General features: G+C 45.8%; 3 protein-coding genes across 4 annotated transcripts in view; 2 read left to right on the forward strand and 1 right to left on the reverse strand.

Annotated features, from left to right (window-relative positions):
• Positions 1 to 19,223, forward strand: part of LOC310661070 (uncharacterized protein) — a gene marked incomplete at its 5' end in the record, with an annotated part of 128,101 nt that overhangs the window by 49,916 nt on the left and 58,962 nt on the right. The gene's annotated exons all lie outside the window — the stretch shown is intronic.
• Positions 1 to 19,223, forward strand: part of LOC310660797 (uncharacterized protein encoded by LINC00614) — an 84,515-nt gene that overhangs the window by 20,048 nt on the left and 45,244 nt on the right. The window lies entirely within an intron of this gene.
• LOC310660848 (patched domain-containing protein 3-like) overlaps positions 1 to 19,223 on the reverse strand; it is an 81,431-nt gene that overhangs the window by 6,800 nt on the left and 55,408 nt on the right. The window contains exons 2-3 of one of the 2 annotated variants that reach the window (XM_083406210.1): positions 7,043 to 8,274; positions 5,005 to 5,126 (exon numbers count right to left, since the gene is read on the reverse strand). In XM_083406210.1, coding sequence (XP_083262336.1) covers positions 5,005 to 5,126; positions 7,043 to 7,825 — 905 coding nt within the window. In that variant the 5' untranslated portion in view covers positions 7,826 to 8,274. The remainder of the gene's footprint in view (positions 1 to 5,004; positions 5,127 to 7,042; positions 8,275 to 19,223) is intronic. The other variant, XM_083406211.1, reaches the window with a different exon arrangement.

Raw genomic sequence — 19,223 nt, forward strand, 5'->3', positions numbered from 1 at the left:
AGGTGATTTATATAAATACAAGAATCGTACTTGGAATCAGAAGAAAGACTGTGTGATCCTGACATTATGTCCCTGCTTCCCCTAAAATATTGCAAAGAATCATGGCTACAGCACAATGATGAACAAATAATAAGTTTCTGAGTGGTGTTCCTGGATCACTCACATTTGTTCATCACTTTTACTTAGTGTCAGATCACCCACATCACTAGAGGTGAACACCAGGTCTAAGGTGTGTCCGTAACTATGAGTTGGGCCAAACTTACACAGGGACAGCCCCATGGAGGCCATGCTTTCCACCAAGTCCTGAGCAGCCCCTTGTAAGGTCATGTCAGCATGAATGTTAAAATCCCCTAGGACAACCAAACTAGGGGTCTCCAGGAGAACATCCGCCACGACCTGAAGCAGCTTGGACAGGGAATCCTTGGTGCAGTGGGGAGGTTGGTACACCAGACGGAATCCTGTACTGGCCCTATCGCCCAACTTCCAGAACATGCACTCAGAGAACTGGGTCTTCCCAGTAGGACGCCTGATGCAAGCTAATGACTTCCTAAAAATCACTGCAACCCTCCTCCCCACCCACATGACCTGGACTGCTGTGTGTAAGAGAAACCTAGTGAACAAGCAGCAGCTAAGACAGGTCCATCTGCTTCATCCAAACAAGTCCCTGTTACACATGCCAGGTCAAGTCCTCCATCCACTATCAAGTCATGGATGGCTGTGGTCTTATGAATCATTAACCTAGCATTGAAGATATCAGTATGAAATAGCATTGCCAACAGGAACTGTACGTTGTAATCAGCGGACATGACAACCTTTGGACTTGACTATTCTTGGACTTTATGACAATAAAAAATATTAACAGTAATCTTATATGATATGTTATTGTCACCAGGAGCTGTGCTTTGCATTTTTTTGCATTTGCATTTTTGCATTTGCATTTTTTTGATAAGACGATTAGATTACAGTTTTATTATATATAATGTTATGTTACTTTACAGCCAGTTACGTGTGTGTTATGGTATATTGCAAAGAATCATGGCTACAGCACAACGATGAACAAATAATAAATTTCTGGGTGGTGCTCCTGAATCACTCACATTTGTTCATCGTTGTGCTGTAGCCAGGGTAGGAAAGTGCTAGAGCCCGGTCTGGTCAGGTTGCATGGAATCAATTTCAGTCTGTCACATCCGAGGATGTGGACAGGCTGCTTGGACGAGTGAAACCGACCACCTGTCTCCTTGATCCTTGCCCAGCCTGGCTAATAAAGCAAGCTGGGAAGGGCTGGGCGATGGGCTCTGTGGGGTGGTGAATGCTTCCCTCTGTGAGGGAGCATTCCTAGACCTGCTGAAAGAGGTGATCATTAAACTGCTTCTTAAAAAAACATCTTTAGACCCAGCCAGTATGGCCAACTATTGCCCAGTCTCAAATCTTCCATTCTTGGGCAAGGTGATTGAGCAGGTGGCTGCTGAACAACTCCAGGCACACCTGGAGGATGCAGACCATTTGGATCCCTTACAATCGGGATTCAGGCCTCATCATGGGACTGAAACTGCCTTGGTCGCACTGGTTCATGATCTCCGGAGGGCTAGGGACAAAGGTGAAAGCTGTTTCTTACTTCTGCTGGATCTCTCAGCGGCCTTTGATACAATCGACCATAACATCCTTCTGGACCATCTAAAGGAGCTGGGAGCACTGTTATACAGTGGTTCCACTCCTTCCTTCTGGGCCGTGTCCAGAAAGTGGTGGTGGGAGATGAGTGTTCAAACCCCTGGGCCCTCCCTTGTGGGGTGCCTCAGGGTTCTGTCCTCTCCCCCATGCTTTTTAACATCTACATGAATATTTATGCTCCTAATCTATCTCTTGGCCCCAGGTTATCTAGAAACTAGAACCGGCTGATTACCTAAGAAACTGAAAGGAAGTTGGCTCAATAATTTCTATTTGGCATCAGCTATTATCTTATCGTCTGTTGGAGATATCAGTAAGCTTCAGTGGCAACTACTATAAATCCTTGCCCTCGCTAGCGATTCTCTGGAAGTGTTAGCACCTGGACTCTGGCATTTGCCAAGGCAAGGTTAAACTCCCCCGAAGCAGAGGGTCATCAGAGAACTGCTGGTATTCAATTACTCCATGCCCTATATCTATTATGGTCCTTAACAGGAAGAACTGTTAAGGACCTGGGAATCACGCTAACCTTACCTCATAGCTCTACGGAGCCACGAAGGAGGCAAAGCAAAACCACCACTTATTTTCCCCAAAAAGAAGTGAGCAAGAGAGTTCAGAATGAGAGCTCCCTAGACGAAGTTATCCCCCAGCCTCCCACTGTGCTGGTCAATACAGCTCAAAGAACTACGAATAGACCACGAGAGTACAAACCATTCAACAAACTTGGCTCAAGAAATAGCCTTAGCAGAAAATGTCCCGAAGACAAAAACAATTAATACAATGGATGTTAAGCCTCAAAGGCCATCCCCGGATCCCGGGAAAAAAACATCATAGCCAGTGACTCACTTCTAAAGAAAATAGAAGTGTGGGGCGAGTACCTGCAGGATCAGATACATCAGATATGCACGGACCTCCTCAATATAAAAAAATTCTAGCAATAACAAATGGGCTCCTCTTGACCCTAGTGGACAATTTCAAGCAACAGGAAAGAGCATCAGACCACAAAATGAACAATTCCTCTGGTCCAGATGCTATAAATCACACATTACATACCAACAAACCATGGGGGGGGGGGGGAATCAGAGCCCAAGAAGAAGAAGAGCAAAAACATTAATAATTTAAGGATGTCCAGGATAACTCACCACACCTGTAAGAAGTAGTGGCAGAAATCTGCCGCAACTGGAACAAATAAAGCCATGCATCAGGTAGACACAGAGAGTCATATCGGTCACATTCCGTAACGTGGGAAGCGGCTCCATCGTGCCAGGAGACGCTTAGCTGGATGGTTGCGAGGTTCAAAGATTTCACCAGCTGAAAGAGTCTCCTGCTGCTATTTTCTGCAGATGCAATAGAGGTGGTGAAGAAAGTCCTCTTCGCCGTCGCCATCACCACTTGGTAGGCTCAACATTGAGCTCTAACCTGTGTCTGGTCCGATTCAGAATGAGTTTTCCATCACCAGCCCTCTAAGCGATTGTTTCATTGCCCTCAGCTCCGGGGAAAACCACGGGCCTGTCCGGACTCCAAAGGGCGCTTTGGAGCCAGACAGTCGATAGCCCTGGTTAACTCCGCATTACAGCAGGCTGAAAGGCCTTTAACATGGGATAAAGCATCTCCTACCACTCTTTGGAAACCATTTGGATCCATTAAGTGGTGGGGGCAGACCATTCGGATCGGTCCCACCTCCCTGCAGAGGGGAAGGGTCACAGAGAAGTCGAGTTGCACCAAAGCATATTTGAAGCACATTCTTTCCTTCAAAGGATACTGGGCATGGTAGTTTACCTCTCAGAGTTACAATTCCTAACACCCCTTAACAAACTACAATGCCCAGAATTCCTTGAGACGAGGAAATGTGCTTCAAAGGTAACACAGTCTCACATTCAATCTTTCTTACAAAGATGCATACGTAATGGCTTTGCCACCAGTCAACTTTTTTTTTTAAAACTTCCCTTTGCTTTACAATCTAGCTGATGAAGAGGACTGGCGGATGAGAAAGCTGGAATACGAATTTGTAACACTGTGGAATATCTATTATGGGTCAACATATACTTTTTATGTTAGAGGCTGGGTATCCACAATCAAGAGAAAGAGAAAGACAGTAGTGTACCCAGACGCAGCATCCCCACCCCCAGGAGGCAGGCCTGAAGGTGAAAGGAGAAGACACAACAACATATATTTGGGATCAAAATGGCCACAACTTTATTGAATTCAGATGTAGGTAAACCTTGGCAGGCATTGGGCATGTATCCCTCTCAGCCCCTTGCTGGGGGTCTGAGGCATGACAGCATCAGTTAGGAAAAAGATGGGACCAACGCAATACAGGAATTTGCGCAGCTGGTCCCTCCCCAAATCAGTGAGGGTAGTTCTATGGCCCCTCCGCCATGCGCTTGTGAACAGAGACTACCCTCACGACCCCTCTGACGGGGTACCCTGTAATCGCTGCTGCATGAAGCTGGGGAGTCACCCCTTCTTCAGGTGTTTGAGTAAAGGATTCTGCCCAAGGCCTAAACCGCCAAAGTTGTGACAATTCCTGTGGGGAAGGCGAAGCGTCCTACAACCATAGCAACCGTCCTACAACCATAGCAACGCCCGCATACCTGGGAAGAAAACAGGTTAGTCTGCAAGAAAACAATATTAGAGAGAGGTCTGGGTGGGTGATGATCTGGGGCCGACTGAGCTGCCAAGAGCTGGCCCCTTTTGCGGTCTGCTCCAACTGCCCTACCTTCAAAGCTGCCGCGGATTGGCCAGAAATTTCAAACTGGATTTGGCAGGAACCCAGAAGCCACTACGGCGGCCAGGGGGGAGGAGTCAACAGTTGGGGCCAATAGGGCGTGGCTTCAGAAGGAGGGGGAAGCGCCCTGCCAGGTTGCAACCGCCACCCACCTCTGTACCAGGTAAGCGGCCATGATTTTTTAGAAACCAGAAGCTGTCAGAAACTGATCCTGCCACTCTAGGCAGTGAAAACATTGCATCTTGAGCTACATATGAGGGAGGCCAATATAGTGTAACAGTTGGACTGGGACCAGAGAAACGGGGGTTCAACTCCCCACTCACCATGAAGGTCACAGGATTGTGATGAAAAAATGAGGAGCAGGCGCACTGAGGTCTTTGGAGGAAAGGTGGATTACAAATAACAAGGAAATTGTTAAACAAATTTATAACAATAAATATTAAACGTAATAACATTTTTTCTGATGCAGCTAAATGCCTTATGCATAAATTATTTTTATAAACAAAAAGTCAGAAGTGGGCTTCTTCTTGCAAATTTAAATAATGGCGGGGGGGGGGGGATACACTCTCACAAAATGAAAAGATAAAAATTATTTCCCTTTTCCCAGCAATTACCTTGAGCATGACATAATTGAGAAGAATATTGTTAAGGTATACGTGATGGAAAACAAAGGGACCACTTCCTTAGTATTTTTTTCAAACTCTTCTTGTCTGGACAATGAAGTAAAATAAGCCACCTGCCATAGGGAGCGGGGGTGGGGGTGGTGGAGGAGAAGAGAAGATCACATGTTAAATATTTTCTCTCTCTTAATATATAAATCTAAATGCTCACAAGAGTATAAAGACAGGGTGCAATTAGCAGAATATAAGTGGGACCTGAAATAAATTTTGCAGCATGGAGTGTTCCTGTACAGGGGCCCAGGATAGCAAACAATAAAAACATCTTTAAAACAATTCCAATGCAGGTGTAGACTGGGAAAGATCTCTACTTCAAAGGCTTGCTAAGAGCAAGGTTCTTCAGTAGGCACTTAAAAGGCAGCCGATACAGCGTCTGTGTAATATTCAAGCAGTGGGGAGTAATTCCAAAGGACAGGTGTCACAGCAATAAAGGCCCAAGTCCTACATTGTGAGGAACAGACCTCCTGATCAGGTGGTATCTGCTGGAGGCCCTCAGTGACTTGACTTGCCATATAAGGGGTGAGGTGGTCTTTCGGATAGCCCGTCCTAAACAGTGCAGGACTTCATACACCAAGGGTTCAAGTTAGCCAGCTATGCCCACTTTCAGAATAATTCATTTCACCCTGCATCCCATTGGACACTCAACATTCTGAGGCTGCCCAGCAATTCTCAGTCTTCATTAAGCTGCTTGGTTGGGTTGGCTGAACAAAGTCTCTAATGCCTCAAGTCACCAATGTGTGACTGGCAGAAGCTTCAGCTGAGCACTACTGTCTGGCTTCCAATTTCTAGAGACAGCCACGAGTTTACATAACTTTTAAAATGGGATCAGACAAATCCACGGAGGATAATAATACCGATGGCAACCAGTCATGATGCTATTCCATGTCCAATACCAGAGTACTAATTGCTGAGAAACAAGAGGAAAAGAGGGATACAATCCTCATGTCTTGTTTGTGGGTTTCCCATAAGCATCTGCTTGACCATTATGGATGAAAAGGATGCTTTGGTCTAATCCAGCAGAGCTCTGAAATTATTGTGCTCACCAACTAAGGGCCTTGGATCCACTTATTTTAGGACTAGTCTCGAGTTGTACAGAAACTAGTAGCACTGAGAACTAAATTAACTTTCAACTTGGTGTTCCCCACCTCTCTGTTAAAAGTTTATTGGAGCAGGAAGAGGAAAAAAGAATTCTGCGGGAAGCAACATGGAACTGAACAATTGTCTCTTTATTTCCCCCTTTATCTGGGGGTGGGCAGGGCAGGGAACAGAAGCCGTTAGTCTTCCTGTTAGGCCTGCCAGTACAACTAACCAAATGTTGAGGATTGTGAGGGAGAAACCCCATTTCTGCTGAAAGATACATCTTCCATATATTGTTTAAATATGCATATTATACCCCACCTGATATTTATAATAAAAAAATTGTCCAAAGGAGGCAGGATAATTAACTTTAAAACAAAGATAGCCTTTCAATAAAATGTCAGGCATTGATGTCTGGTTGGATGCTACAGCAGAAGGGGTAAGTTCAAAGCAATGAGTTGTTTAATAGGGTGAGAGGGAAAACACATGCTAATTAATGAAAAGCTGCAACAGACTAACCCAAATGGAATAAAATTTACCTGTCTGGAGCAGTTCCTTTGCTTCCCTTCTGGATGCAAAGAGGCATATTAATAGCCTTACACTGAACAGTGTTACTGGCTCCAGTAGTCATAATTTGCATCATTTTGAAAGAGGCGCTCCTTGGCATTCTTGCGTTGCCAGAGGTGCTGCAATCGCTTGTTTTGTAATTACTTACTAAAATTAAATGTTTGGCCGCCACTGAATGCCTCCACTTGCTGATGCAGGTGCGTTAGGCATGGGGAACCTCTGACCCTAGTAATTTGATTTCAGATCGTGTTCGCTCCAGTAAGCATGGCAGCATGCATCAGGCAGACACAGAGAGTCATATCGCGGCGGCATCGTGCCAGGAGACGCTTACCTGGATGGTTGTAAGGTTCAAGGATTTCAGCACGCCCGGGATGCGCTCCAGAAACGTCTGGAGCCAGAGCGCGCTGTCGTTTCTGAGAGAAGCCTCATCCTCCTGCAAGTAGTAGAAGAGGCGCAGCGCTTTGGCTGCCCGGACAGGGCGCGCCGGCCCATCCCCGGGGCCCAAGTCGAGGCCTCCCAGAAAGGGGGGCAAGAAAAGGGGGCCGGGAAGGTGCGGAGGGATGTAGAGCGGGAAGGTGAGGTCGGGCAAAAGCGCCTGTATCCCGGCCGGGTCGCCTTGCACTAAGCTGAGCAGCGGGTTGGCGCTGCTGCAGTTGTGGCCGGGGCTGCTCCGCGCGCAGAGCCGGGCGAAGGGGAGCGCGGCGCCGTCGGGGCTGCGGAGCCCCCGCACCGCCTCGTCCAGCGCCAGCAGCTCGGCGAAGGCTTCCCGGGTGAGGAGCGAGCCTCCGCCGCGGGCCACGGCCAGGAGGGAGGCGAAGGAGCCCTCGGTGCTCAGCCTCTCGGCGGAGAAGCGCCGCGCGTCGTCGGTGGGGAAGTGCGCCTGCACGAAGCGCCGCTCGCTCTTGGCGGGGCCCCCGAGCGGCGTGAACTGGCCCTCGATGTCGTTGTCCTCCAGGCTGCTCAGGAACACGAAGCCGGCGCCCAAAGCGGCCGAGAGCGCCACGGGCACGAGCAGGAAGGGCCACGGGTGCGCGCCCACCTGGGCGCCCAGGGCCCGCAGCGCGCGCGACAAGGGCCTCTCCACGCAGTCCGTGTGGCAGTTGAGGGGCGCCATCGCCTTTTCTCTTTCTCCTCCTCCCAGCGGCGAAGAGAGCAGGAGTTCAGACCGTTATCCGAGTAAGCCAGGCGTAGGGCAGCCCGGCCCCACTTAGCACGAGTTTATAAAACATCTCGAAAAAGGGGAACTGAGCGGGAAAGGATGGTAAAAATGGCCGCTGGGCGGAGGTTCGCCCTTCGGGAAACGCCCACCCGTTAACCGCCTCAGAAGTTTGTTGGAGGGGAGGGAGCGAGGCGATGCTGAGGGAAACTCCCTTCAGCGAAGGCATCAGTTTCTTGGCTTCAATCTGGCTGCTATGTCTGAGGGAAACTCCCGAGAAAACCCAGAACGAGAGGGCGCAGTGCCTTTTTAGCCAAGATGCAATGAAAGTGATCTTTTAACCAGTAACCCGTTTAACTGGGAATTTCCTTCTACTCGACAGTCTTTTTCCCGCAAGGGTGGGCGACCTGCGGCTCTCCGGAAGTGCTTGATGACTGGCCGTTCTGGAGAGGGAGTCCTAACATCTGGAGGGCCACTGGTTCCCCACAGTTAATCTAGGTTGTGTTTAGAAACACAGGTGCATATATACTATAGATTGATACAAAGCAGAACCATTTGTTATCCTCAGCAAACATGGTCGCCTCCCTGTTCACCCCCAACTCCAGATCAGTGTGCACAGGTTAATTTATTTTTTCCTCACGTCGCATAAGCTTTTCTGCTTACAAGGAGGAGCAAGTACTTATTCAGGACTTTGAAATCCTGCTACCTATACACACCCTTCGGAGTCCTGTGGCATTAGAAGCATCACCAGAGATCATCTACACATTTTCAAGCCTGTCTTTGCAACCCTAACAACTGGAACATTTCCAGGGAAAAAAGAAGTTGAAAATATATAGGCTCCAAATTCTGCGCCAAGTAATGCATTTGCGTGTTTTGTGTTTGCACGGCACAATCGCAGTACTAGCCAGATTCCCTTGATTTTCTAGCTCATCATCATTTGGATAAGCTCCAACCTAATGAAATGTTGGATCAGGAAGAAAGTTGGGTTACTCTTTCGGTCCTTCCAAGAATTTTACTATTCAAGCTGATGTATCTTTCAAAGACTGTGTTCACGCTTCTGTTTACTGTACACTCGCCGCATTTCCAGTGCAGAGTTTTTAATTCATGTTCCCATGACATGTTTCCATGACATGTTATGTGTTTTGTACTCCATTATAAAATACTGCTGATTGGAGTCCTTAAGAAGCCATTCCTAATTTGTCTCTCTCTTGCCAGGAGGCAGGAATGTGAACACACCCCAAATATAAAAAAAAAGATTGTATTTTACTTTCAGATTTACTTCTTATGCATATGACCTGATTGTTAAGGCACTTGCTTGCTACTGCATCTGCTGTTTTGATAGTACAGTGGTACCTCGGGTTATATACACTTCAGGTTACATACGCTTCAAGTTACAGACTCCGCTAACCCATAAATAGTACCTCGGGTTAAGAACTTTGCTTCAGGATGAGAACAGAAATCGTGCTCCAGCGGGGCAGCGGCAGCAGGAGGCCCCATTAGCTAAAGTGGTGCTTCAGGTTAAGAACAGTTTCAGGTTAAGAACGGACCTCCGGAACGAATTACAGTGGTACCTTGGGTTAAGTACTTAATTCAAACTATTAATGAAGACTATGGATAGAGGAGGCTTTGTGGTCCTGGATTTTAAATTATATTATAAAGCGTCAAGTCTGACCTGGATCAAAGATTAGATATTGTTAAAAAAATACGGAAATATCGGACACAGAGGGCTGGGACAATGTCTATGGTTGGCATGGTTATTTAGGACATGACAAAGTTAGGAACCATAGAGGATTCCTAAATCATATAGTGAGGAAAGCCCTGTACACTGTATTTAAAAGATATATACCACTACTGGAACTGAAAACCCCATGGTGGCTCTCACCTATCGAAGCAACAGTAATACACACACACAAAAACACACAAGGAATAACTGGCCAGTTTGTAGAGAATTAGTAGAAGAACAAAACAACTGCCCCAAATTGAAGAAACATGAGGAGTTTAAAAAGTTTAGGAATAACCTGGCTAGAATACCACCAGATATATGCAGTCCTAGAAAAAGACAAAAAATGAAAGGAAACGAAACCTCAAATTTAGAGAAAGATTGATTACAAAATAGTAATACAAAATTACAAAATAGTAATAAAAACTTTCAAAAAATGTATAGGCTACTCTTAAATTGGAATTTAAAAGACAAAGAAATAAAAGATGTAATGAAAAAGTGGACCTAGGTTATCCGATAGAATTCGAAAAATGGGAAGCTATGGAAGATAAAATTAAAATTAACGGCATGTTACCAAATTAAAGAAAACTTCATGGAAATGCAGTTCATGTGGTATTTAACCCTGGTAAAACTGGCGAAAATCAACAAAAGCCACAATAACAAATGTTGGAGATGTAAATCACAAGTGACAACCTTCTTTCATATGTAGTGGTTGTGCCCAGGAATTAAAAAATTATGGGGCATGATCTACAAAGAAATGGAAAAACTATTAACATTCACATTTCCCAGAAAACCAGAAGCATTCCTTCCTGGGATTTTAACCAAGGATATCCCAAAAGAAAGAACAAAATTATTTCTATACGTAGTGATGGCAGCTGGGGTACTGGTAGCCAAGTACTGTACTGGAAAAGTGAACAGATCCCTACTAGAGAAGAATGGGAAGTAGAGTTAAGCGAGTACTTGGAACTCGCAAAAATGACCAAAACATTAAGGAATAAACCAATCAATGTAGTTCAAAAGGAGTGGGAATGCTTTAACACTTATCTAATGAGACAAGGTTCAACAAGGAAAATTTGGTTATGCCTAGAATAAATCCATAAATAGAAAAAATGTTTCCTTATACCAAGATGAGGACAGATGAAGGTGAAGGAAATTGACCCCTTCCTCCATGTCCGATTCCTCCAAAAACAAATTCCACAATACTTCAAAGTTTTAAAATAAGATGTGGAACCGTAGGTAGAGAAATATGTATCTGTGATGAAATACATATCTGTGTTTTTAATAACCATGTTCATGACTTTCTAAGGTGATGTACTTTCATCACACATGGAAAAACCTGCTGCTCCAGGTAAAGCTGCAAAAGTAAAAGGGAAAACACCAAAAACTAGAGGAAGCAAAAGAAGTTGATTCAAATTGGTTCAGAAAACTAAATCCTCATGAAATCATTATTGATCTTTGTAAAATAATAACATGCCAACATGCTTTGGTTGGTGATGCACCTCAAAGCACAAGATGAGGAACCTTCATTTTGTGAAGAAGGTTGCTAATAACCAAATCAAAATAGGCATTTTATTATTTTGCAACCAATGTTTAAGAAGACGAAGAAGAAGAATTTGGACTTGATATCCCACCTTTCACTCCCCTTAAGGAGTCTCAAAGCGTCTCACAATCTCCTTTCCCTTCCTCCCCCACAACAAACACTCTGTGGGGTAAGTGAGGCTGAGAGACTTCAGAGAAGTATGACTAGCCCAAGGTCACCCAGCTGTTGCATGTGGAGGAGCGGGGAAGCGAACCCGATTCACCAGATTAACGAGTCCACTGCTCTTAACCACTACACCACACTGCCTGAAAATGGAGAAGTAGGATAAAAATATAATACATAGGAAGTGATAAAATCCCACACTGCTGCTATATTAATGAAACAAGCAAGGATCTTTTTTTAGGAAACGAAACAGAATTAGATGTGGCATATCACAAAAGCTTGGATGATTCTGCATGTTACATATTCCCTTTTCTATGCCCCTATGAAGTACGTTTACCTGGTTAGGAAATGAAACAGCACTTTAGACCCGCCTTTCCAAACCTGGTGCCTTCCAGATGTTTGGGACTACAACTCCCATCAGCCCCTGCCAGCATGGTTATGACACGCGGGGCATTGGGGCTTATGGAAGTTGTAGCCCAGAACATCTGAACAGCACCAGGTTGGGGAAGATGACTTTAAACTACAGTTTTTTTATCATACTAGAACAGGGATTTAGAACAGAGAGCAGGAAAGAACTATATAATTTGACTAGTCCAAGCCTTCTCCCTCACCACAAGGCAGGCCCACTCAGCCACCAAACACCCCAACCAACTCTTACCACCAAGACCACAGCCTGCCACAAGGAGAAAATAGGTGCACTGCATGCAAAAAGCTGCTTATAAGGCAAATACCTCAATGTGACATTTTTCTTCTGATAAGGTTTAGTTGCTTATTTCCCCCAACTGTAAATAAAGACAAGAATGGTACTTGGAATCAGAAGTAAGATTGTGTGATCAATACATTATGTCCCTGCTTCCCCTAAAATATTGCAAAGAATCATGGCTACAGCACAACTTGACCAGACAGGGCTCTAGCACTCTCCCACCCTGGCTACAGCACAACAATGAACAAATGTGAGTGATTCAGGAGCACCACCCAGAAACTTATTATTTGTTCATCATTGTGCTGTAGCCATGATTCTTTGCAATATATACCAACACACACGTAACTGGCTGTAAAGTAACATAACATTATATATAATAAAACTGTAATCTAATTGTCTTATCAAAAAAATGCAAATGCAAAAAAATGCAAAGCACAGCTCCTGGTGGCAATAACATATCATATAAGATTCCTGTTAATATGTTTTTATTGTCATAAATTCCAAGAATAGTCAAGTCCAAAGGTTGTCATGTCCACTGATTACAACGTACAGTTCCTGTTGGCAATGCCATTTCATACTGATATCTTAAATGCTAGGTTAATGATTCATAAGACCACTGTCATCCATGACTTGATAGTGGATGGAGGACTTGACCTGTAACAGAGACTTGGTTGGATGAAGCAGATGGGCCTATCTTAGCTGCTGCTTGTCCACCAGGTTTCTCTTATGCGCAGCAATCCAGGTCATGTGGGTGGGGAGGAGGGTTGCAGTGATTTTTAGGAAGTCACTAGCTTGCATCAGGCGTCCTACTGGGAAGACCCAGTTCTCTGAGTGCATGTCCTGGAAGTTGGGCAATAGGGCCAGTACAGGATTCCGTCTCGTGTACCAACCTCCCCACTGCACCAAGGATTCCCTGCCCAAGCTGCTTCAGGTCGTGGTGGATGTTCTCCTGGAGACCCCTAGTTTGGTTGTCCTAGGGGATTTTAACATTCATGCCGACATGACCTTACAAGGGGCTGCTCAGGACTTGGTGGAAAGCATGGCCTCCATGGGACTTTCCCTGAGTAAGTTTGGCCCAACTCATAGTTACGGACACCTCTAGCGATGTGGGTGATGTGACACTAAGTAAAAGTGATGAACAAATGTGAGTGACCCAGGAGCACCACCCAGAAACGTATGTTTAGGACTCTCTAAGATGATGTACAGTGGTACCTCAGGTTAAGTACTTAATTCGTTCCGGAGGTCCGTACGTAACCTGAAACTGTTCTTGACCTGAAGCACCAGTTTAGGTAATGGGGGCTCCCACTTATGCTGTGCCGCCAGAGCCTGATTTCTGTTCTCATCCTGAAGCAAAGTTCTTAACTTGAAGCACTATTTCTGCGTTAGCGGAGTCTGTAACCTGAAGCATATGTAACCTGAAGTGTATGTAACCTGAGGTAGCACTGTACTTTCAACACATATGGAAAAATCTACATACCTCATTAAAACTGCAAACGAAAAAAAGGCGTTTTTTTATTTTGCCAAAATCCAGAGGAGGAAAAATAAAAGCCAAAGCCTTAAAATGTAGAGCCAGTGTGGTGTAGTGGTTAAGAGCAGTAGACTCGTAATCTGGTGAACCAGGTTCACGTATCTGCTCGTCCACATGCAGCTGCTGGGTGACCTTGGGCCAGTCACACTTCTTTGAAGTCTCTCAGCCCCACTCACCTCACAGAGTGCTTGTTGTGGGGGAGGACCACAGCCTGCCACAAGGAGAGAATAGTTGCATTGCATGCAGAAAGCTTCTTATAAGGCAAATACCCCAAGGTGAAATCTTCCAAATGTGAGTGATCAAGGAGCTGTGTAGGAAACCTGCTTGAATATGTTACACCTATTATCCATCTGCTATTTTCGTGCCCTTGATTGTTAATATATGTAGGCAATCCATTTTTTTATTTAAAAAAAATGTGATTACAGTCTCATATATTGATAAGAATGTTGTGAGTGCCAGAACCAAAAGGACATTTAGGCAACCACAAACAGGTGTTGGCACTCCATAATGACGAGTATTGCCACAAAAAGCCCTATATGCAGAACAAATTAGGAGAGCAGTAAGGGGGCACCGGCTGGCTGCGGTGATGTGGCATGTGGGAGGAGTGTACGGGGTGAGGAGTGGGTAATGGAGGATGGGGGGGGGATGAGAATGTTGCGAGTGGGAATGCGGCATGTAAGAATGCTGTGAATGTGCTACATGCTGCAAATGCGGCACGTGGTGGTACTGGTGTGGGTTTCCAGAGTGTGGTAGGGGATGCATTATCCCATGTTGATGGCTTTTCAGCTGATTCCCTGGTGGCCCGCTGGATTGAGGAGTTGACCAGGGCTATCGACTGTCTGGCTCCGAAGAGCCCTCTCCGATTGCATGAAGCCCGGACAGCCTTGTGGTTTTCTTCAGAGCTGAGGGCAAGGAAACAATCGCTGAGACGTCTAGAGTGTTGGTGGTAGAAAACTCATTCTGAATTGGACTGGACACGGGTTAGAGCTCAGTGTTGAGCCTACCAAGTGGTGATAGTGACGGCGAAGAAGACTTTCTTCACCGCCTCTATTGCATCTGCAGAAAATAGTAGCAGGAGACTCTTCAAGGTAGTTCGCAATTTACCATCGGGGCCTTGTAAAGACCCCATGATATCCTGCAACGATTTGCAAAGTTTTTTGTAGATAAAGTTTCTCATATTTGGAAGGAGGTAGACAGCACTGTGGGAGCAGGGCCAGGGTGGAAGAGTGCTAGAGCCCTGTCTAGTCAAGTTGCATGGAATCAATTTCAATCTGTTACATCCGAGGATGTGGACAGGCTGCTTGGATGAGTGAAACCGACCACCTTGATTCTTGCCCAGCCTGGCTAATAAAGCAAGCTGGGAAGGGCTGGGCGATGGGCTCTGTGGGGTGGTGAATGCTTCCCTCTGTGAGGGAGCATTCCTAGACCTGCTGAAAGAGGGGATCATTAAACTTCTTCTTAAAAAAACATCTTTAGACCCAGCCAGTATGGCCAACTATTGCCCAGTCTCAAATCTTCCATTCTTGGGCAAGGTGATTGAGCAGGTGGTTGCTGAACAACTCCAGGCACACCTGGAGGATGCGGACCATTTGGATCCCTTACAATCGGGATTCAGGCCTCATCATGGGACTGAAACTGCCTTGGTCGCGCTGGTTGATGATCTCCGGCGGGCTAGGGACAAAGGTGAGAGCTGTTTCTTAGTTCTGCTGGATCTCTCAGCAGCCTTTGATACAATCGACCATAACATCCTTCTGGACTGTCTAAAGGAGCTGGGGGCACTGTTATACAGTGGTTTTACTCCTTCCTTCTGGGCCATGTCCAGAAAGTGGTGGTGGGAGATGAGTGTTCAAACCCCTGGGCCCTCCCTTGTGGGGTGCCTCAGGGTTCCGTCCTCTCCCCCATGCTTTTTAACATCTGCATGAATATTTACGCTCCTACTCTATCTCTTGGCCCCAGTTTATCTAGAAACTAGAACTGGCTGATTACCTAAGAAACTGAAAGGAAGTTTGGCTCAATAATTTCTATTTGGCATCAGCTATTATCTTATCGTCTGTCAGAGATATCTGTAAGCTTCAGTGGCAACTACTGTAAATCTTTGCCCTCGCTACTGATTCTCTGGAAGTGTTAGCACCTGGACGCTGGCATTTGCCAAGGCAAGGTTAAACTCCCCTGGAGCAGAGGGTCATCAGAGAACTGCTGGTATACAATTACTCCATGCCCTATATGTATTATGGTCCTTAACAGGAAGAACTGTAAGGACCTGGGAATCACGCTAACCTTACCTCATAGCTCTACGGAGCCACGAAGGAGGCAAAGCAAAACCACCACTTATTTCCCCCAAAAAGAAGTGAGCAAGAGAGTTCAGAATGAGAGCTCCCTAGACGAGGTTATCCCCCAGCCTCCCACTGTGCTGGTCAATACAGCCCAAAGAACTATGAATAGACCACGAGAGTACAAACCATTCAACAAGCTTGGCTCAAGAAATAGCCTTAGCAGAAAATGTCCCAAAGACAAAAACAATTAATACAATGGATGTTAAGCCTCAAAGGCCATCCCCAGATCCCGGAAAGAAACATCATAGCCAGTGGCTCACTTCTAAAGAAAATAGAAGTGTGGGGCGAGTACCTGCAGGATCAGATACATCAGATATGCACGGACCTCCTCAATATAAAAAAATTTCTAGCAATAACAAATGGGCTCCTCTTGACCCTAGTGGACAATTTCAAGCAACAGGAACCACAAAATGAACAATTCCTCTGGTCCAGATGCTATAAATCACACATTACATACCAACAAACCATGGGGGAAGAAATCAGAGCCCAAGAAGAAGAAAAGCAAAAATATTAAAAATTTAAGGATGTCCAGGATAACTCACCACACCTGTAAGTAGTAGTGGCAGAAATCTGCCGCAACTGGAACAAATAAAGCCATGCATCAGGTAGACACAGAGAGTCATATCGGTCACATTCCATAACGTGGGAAGCGGCTCCATTGTGCCAGGAGACGCTTAGCTGGATGGTTGCGAGGTTCAAAGATTTCACCAGCTGAAAGAGTCTCCTGCTGCTATTTTCTGCAGATGCAATAGAGGTGGTGAAGAAAGTCCTCTTCGCCGTCGCCATCACCACTTGGTAGGCTCAACATTGAGCTCTAACCTGTGTCTGGTCCGATTCAGAATGAGTTTTCCATCACCAGCCCTCTAGCCCCCTCAGCTCCGGGGAAAACCACGGGCCTGTCCGGGCTCCAAAGGGCGCTTTGGAGCCAGACAGTCGATAGCCCTGGTTAACTCCGCATTCCAGCAGGCCACCAGGGAATTGGCTGAAAGGCCTTTAACATGGGATAAAGCATCTCCTACCACTCTTTGGAAACCATTTGGATCCATTAAGTGGTGGGGGCAGACCATTCGGATCGGTCCCACCTCCCTGCAGAGGGGAAGGGTCACAGAGAAGTCGAGTTGCACCAAAGCATATTTGAAGCACATTCTTTCCTTCAAAGGATACTGGGCATGGTAGTTTACCTCTCAGATGTCCAGGATAACTCACCACACCTGTAAGAAGCAGTGGCAGAAACCTGCCACAACTGGAACAAATAAAGCCAACTCATAAGGTGTTAAAGAGACATGCAAAGCGGGCACATCTAAGACAAAATGTAAGCCCCTACCTGAGAAAACAATTCCAAGCGTGATCAAAGAAACTATGCCATCCACGGCTGTACCCCACCAGAGCCCTTCCAGGGCATCTCTAAAAACCGCAGATAGAAGCGGTGACCCTAAACATTGATGGGAATTCACCGCAGGATCGGCTAGCTTTGTGTCCAAAAAAAAAGGATGGAACTTGGTTCTAATTCCTCAGAAGCTCATTTTGGCCAATTATCCAAAGCCCATGTGCTGGGACGGATCGCATGAAGCACCTTCTGACCATTCCATCACATAGCTGGAGCATGGACAATCACCCAATTGAGCAGGTTAAAGCCTTTAAATACCTGGGCATAGTCTTCCAGTCATCGGGGTCATGGGATGTACACCAAAAATGTGTTAAAGAAAAAGCAGCCCAAAGTGCTAAGATGCTGTCCCATTTTTTCCATACGAAGGGCAGGAAATACATCCCAGCAGCCCTAGAAGTTTTTCAAGCCAAATCTTTGGTTCAGATACTTTCTGGGGCCCAAATTTGGATGGGTAATCATTGTAGCATTCTTGAAACTGTCCAATCCAAATTCTTAAGGCAGATTTTTTTCTGTACCACCTTGTGTCCCAAATGCAGCATTAAGACTGGAGGCAAGTCTTCCCTCTGTAGAAGTTCGGTTCTAGCAAATAACTTAATTTTTGGCTCCATCTAAATCTAAATCCATCTACTGCCCTTAGTGACACAAGACCCCCATAAAAGTGTGTGGTCTAAAATTGTGCACCAAAAATTCCTCTCCTGCGGACTCCACCCACATCAGCTTCTCACAATGGGCTTTATTAAAGCAAAAAAGCTAATTGGACGTCGTTTGAAGGACTTAGAGCAAGAGAACAATCTGGCCCTTATAAAGAAACTCTGTCCTTGGTATGCATTTTTTCCCCCTTCTCAGTTTGATTCCCTGGCACCATATTTGTGTAAATTAACTATCCCAAAATACAGATGTGCCTTCACACTGGCCAGATTGGATGTGATGCCCTCTGCCATACTTGAAGGCAGATACCAAAAGATTCCAACTGAGAAACAACTCTGCCCCTGTGGAGATGGCAATCTGGAAACAGTGGCTCATGTTCTCCTGTCCTGTCCCCTTTATAAAGACTTGAGGAATGAGATCATCACCCCACTCTTACCATCCCAGGCCACCCAAATGCGGCCACATTGTTCTTTCTTTAATCAGATCAAAATGATCAGACAACAGCAAAGGTTGCTAGGTTTATTGAGGGTGCAGTGAGATTAAGAGCCACTATCTGAATAATAATCTTTTTACCCATTGTTGTCTTTTTAATTGCATGTATTGCTTGTTTTATATTGCTGTGGCTGTTGGCTAATGCGAATAAAGTTTATGAATTATTATTTTTTTAAAAGAAAAGCCGCTGGGAGAGATCATCGGGGGGTTTGGGCTGGGTGTTCATCAATATGTGGATGATACTCAGCTCTACCTCTCTTTTAAATTGTAACCAGTGAAGGCAGTGAAGGTCCTGTGTGAGTGCCTGGAGGTGGTTGGAAGATGGATGGTGGCTAACAGATTGAGGTTGAATCCTGACAAGACAGAAGTACTGTTCTTGGGGGACAGGGACGGGCTGGTGTGGAGGACTCCCTAGTCGTGAATAGGGTAACTGTGTCTGTGAAGGACCAGGTGCACAGTCTGGGAGTCATTTTGGACTCACAGCTGTCCATGGAGGTGCAGGTCAATTCCACATCCAGGGCAGCTGTCTACCAGCTCCATCTGGTATGCAGGCTGAGACCCTACCTGCCCGCGGACTGTCTCGCCAGAGTGATGCATGCTCTGGTTATCTCCCGCTTGGACTACTGCAATGCCCTCTACGTGGGCTAACTTTGAAGGTGACCCAGAAAGGCCCAGCTAGTTCCGGGATTCACCTGTAGGCCAATCAGGTTGCGGATTCACTTCTACCTGGAGCTGGATTGGGCACTGCTGCATTTTGGATCTTATTCAGCTCAGTACATAACACCCCTCCCCTCTAAGTTGCAGTCCAGCCAGGGATGTTGCATTCATAGTCCTCAAGGTACG

This window comes from Podarcis tiliguerta (genome assembly GCF_965153285.1).
Source record: "Podarcis tiliguerta genome assembly, chromosome: 12".
NCBI classification, from domain to species: Eukaryota; Metazoa; Chordata; class Lepidosauria; order Squamata; family Lacertidae; genus Podarcis; species Podarcis tiliguerta.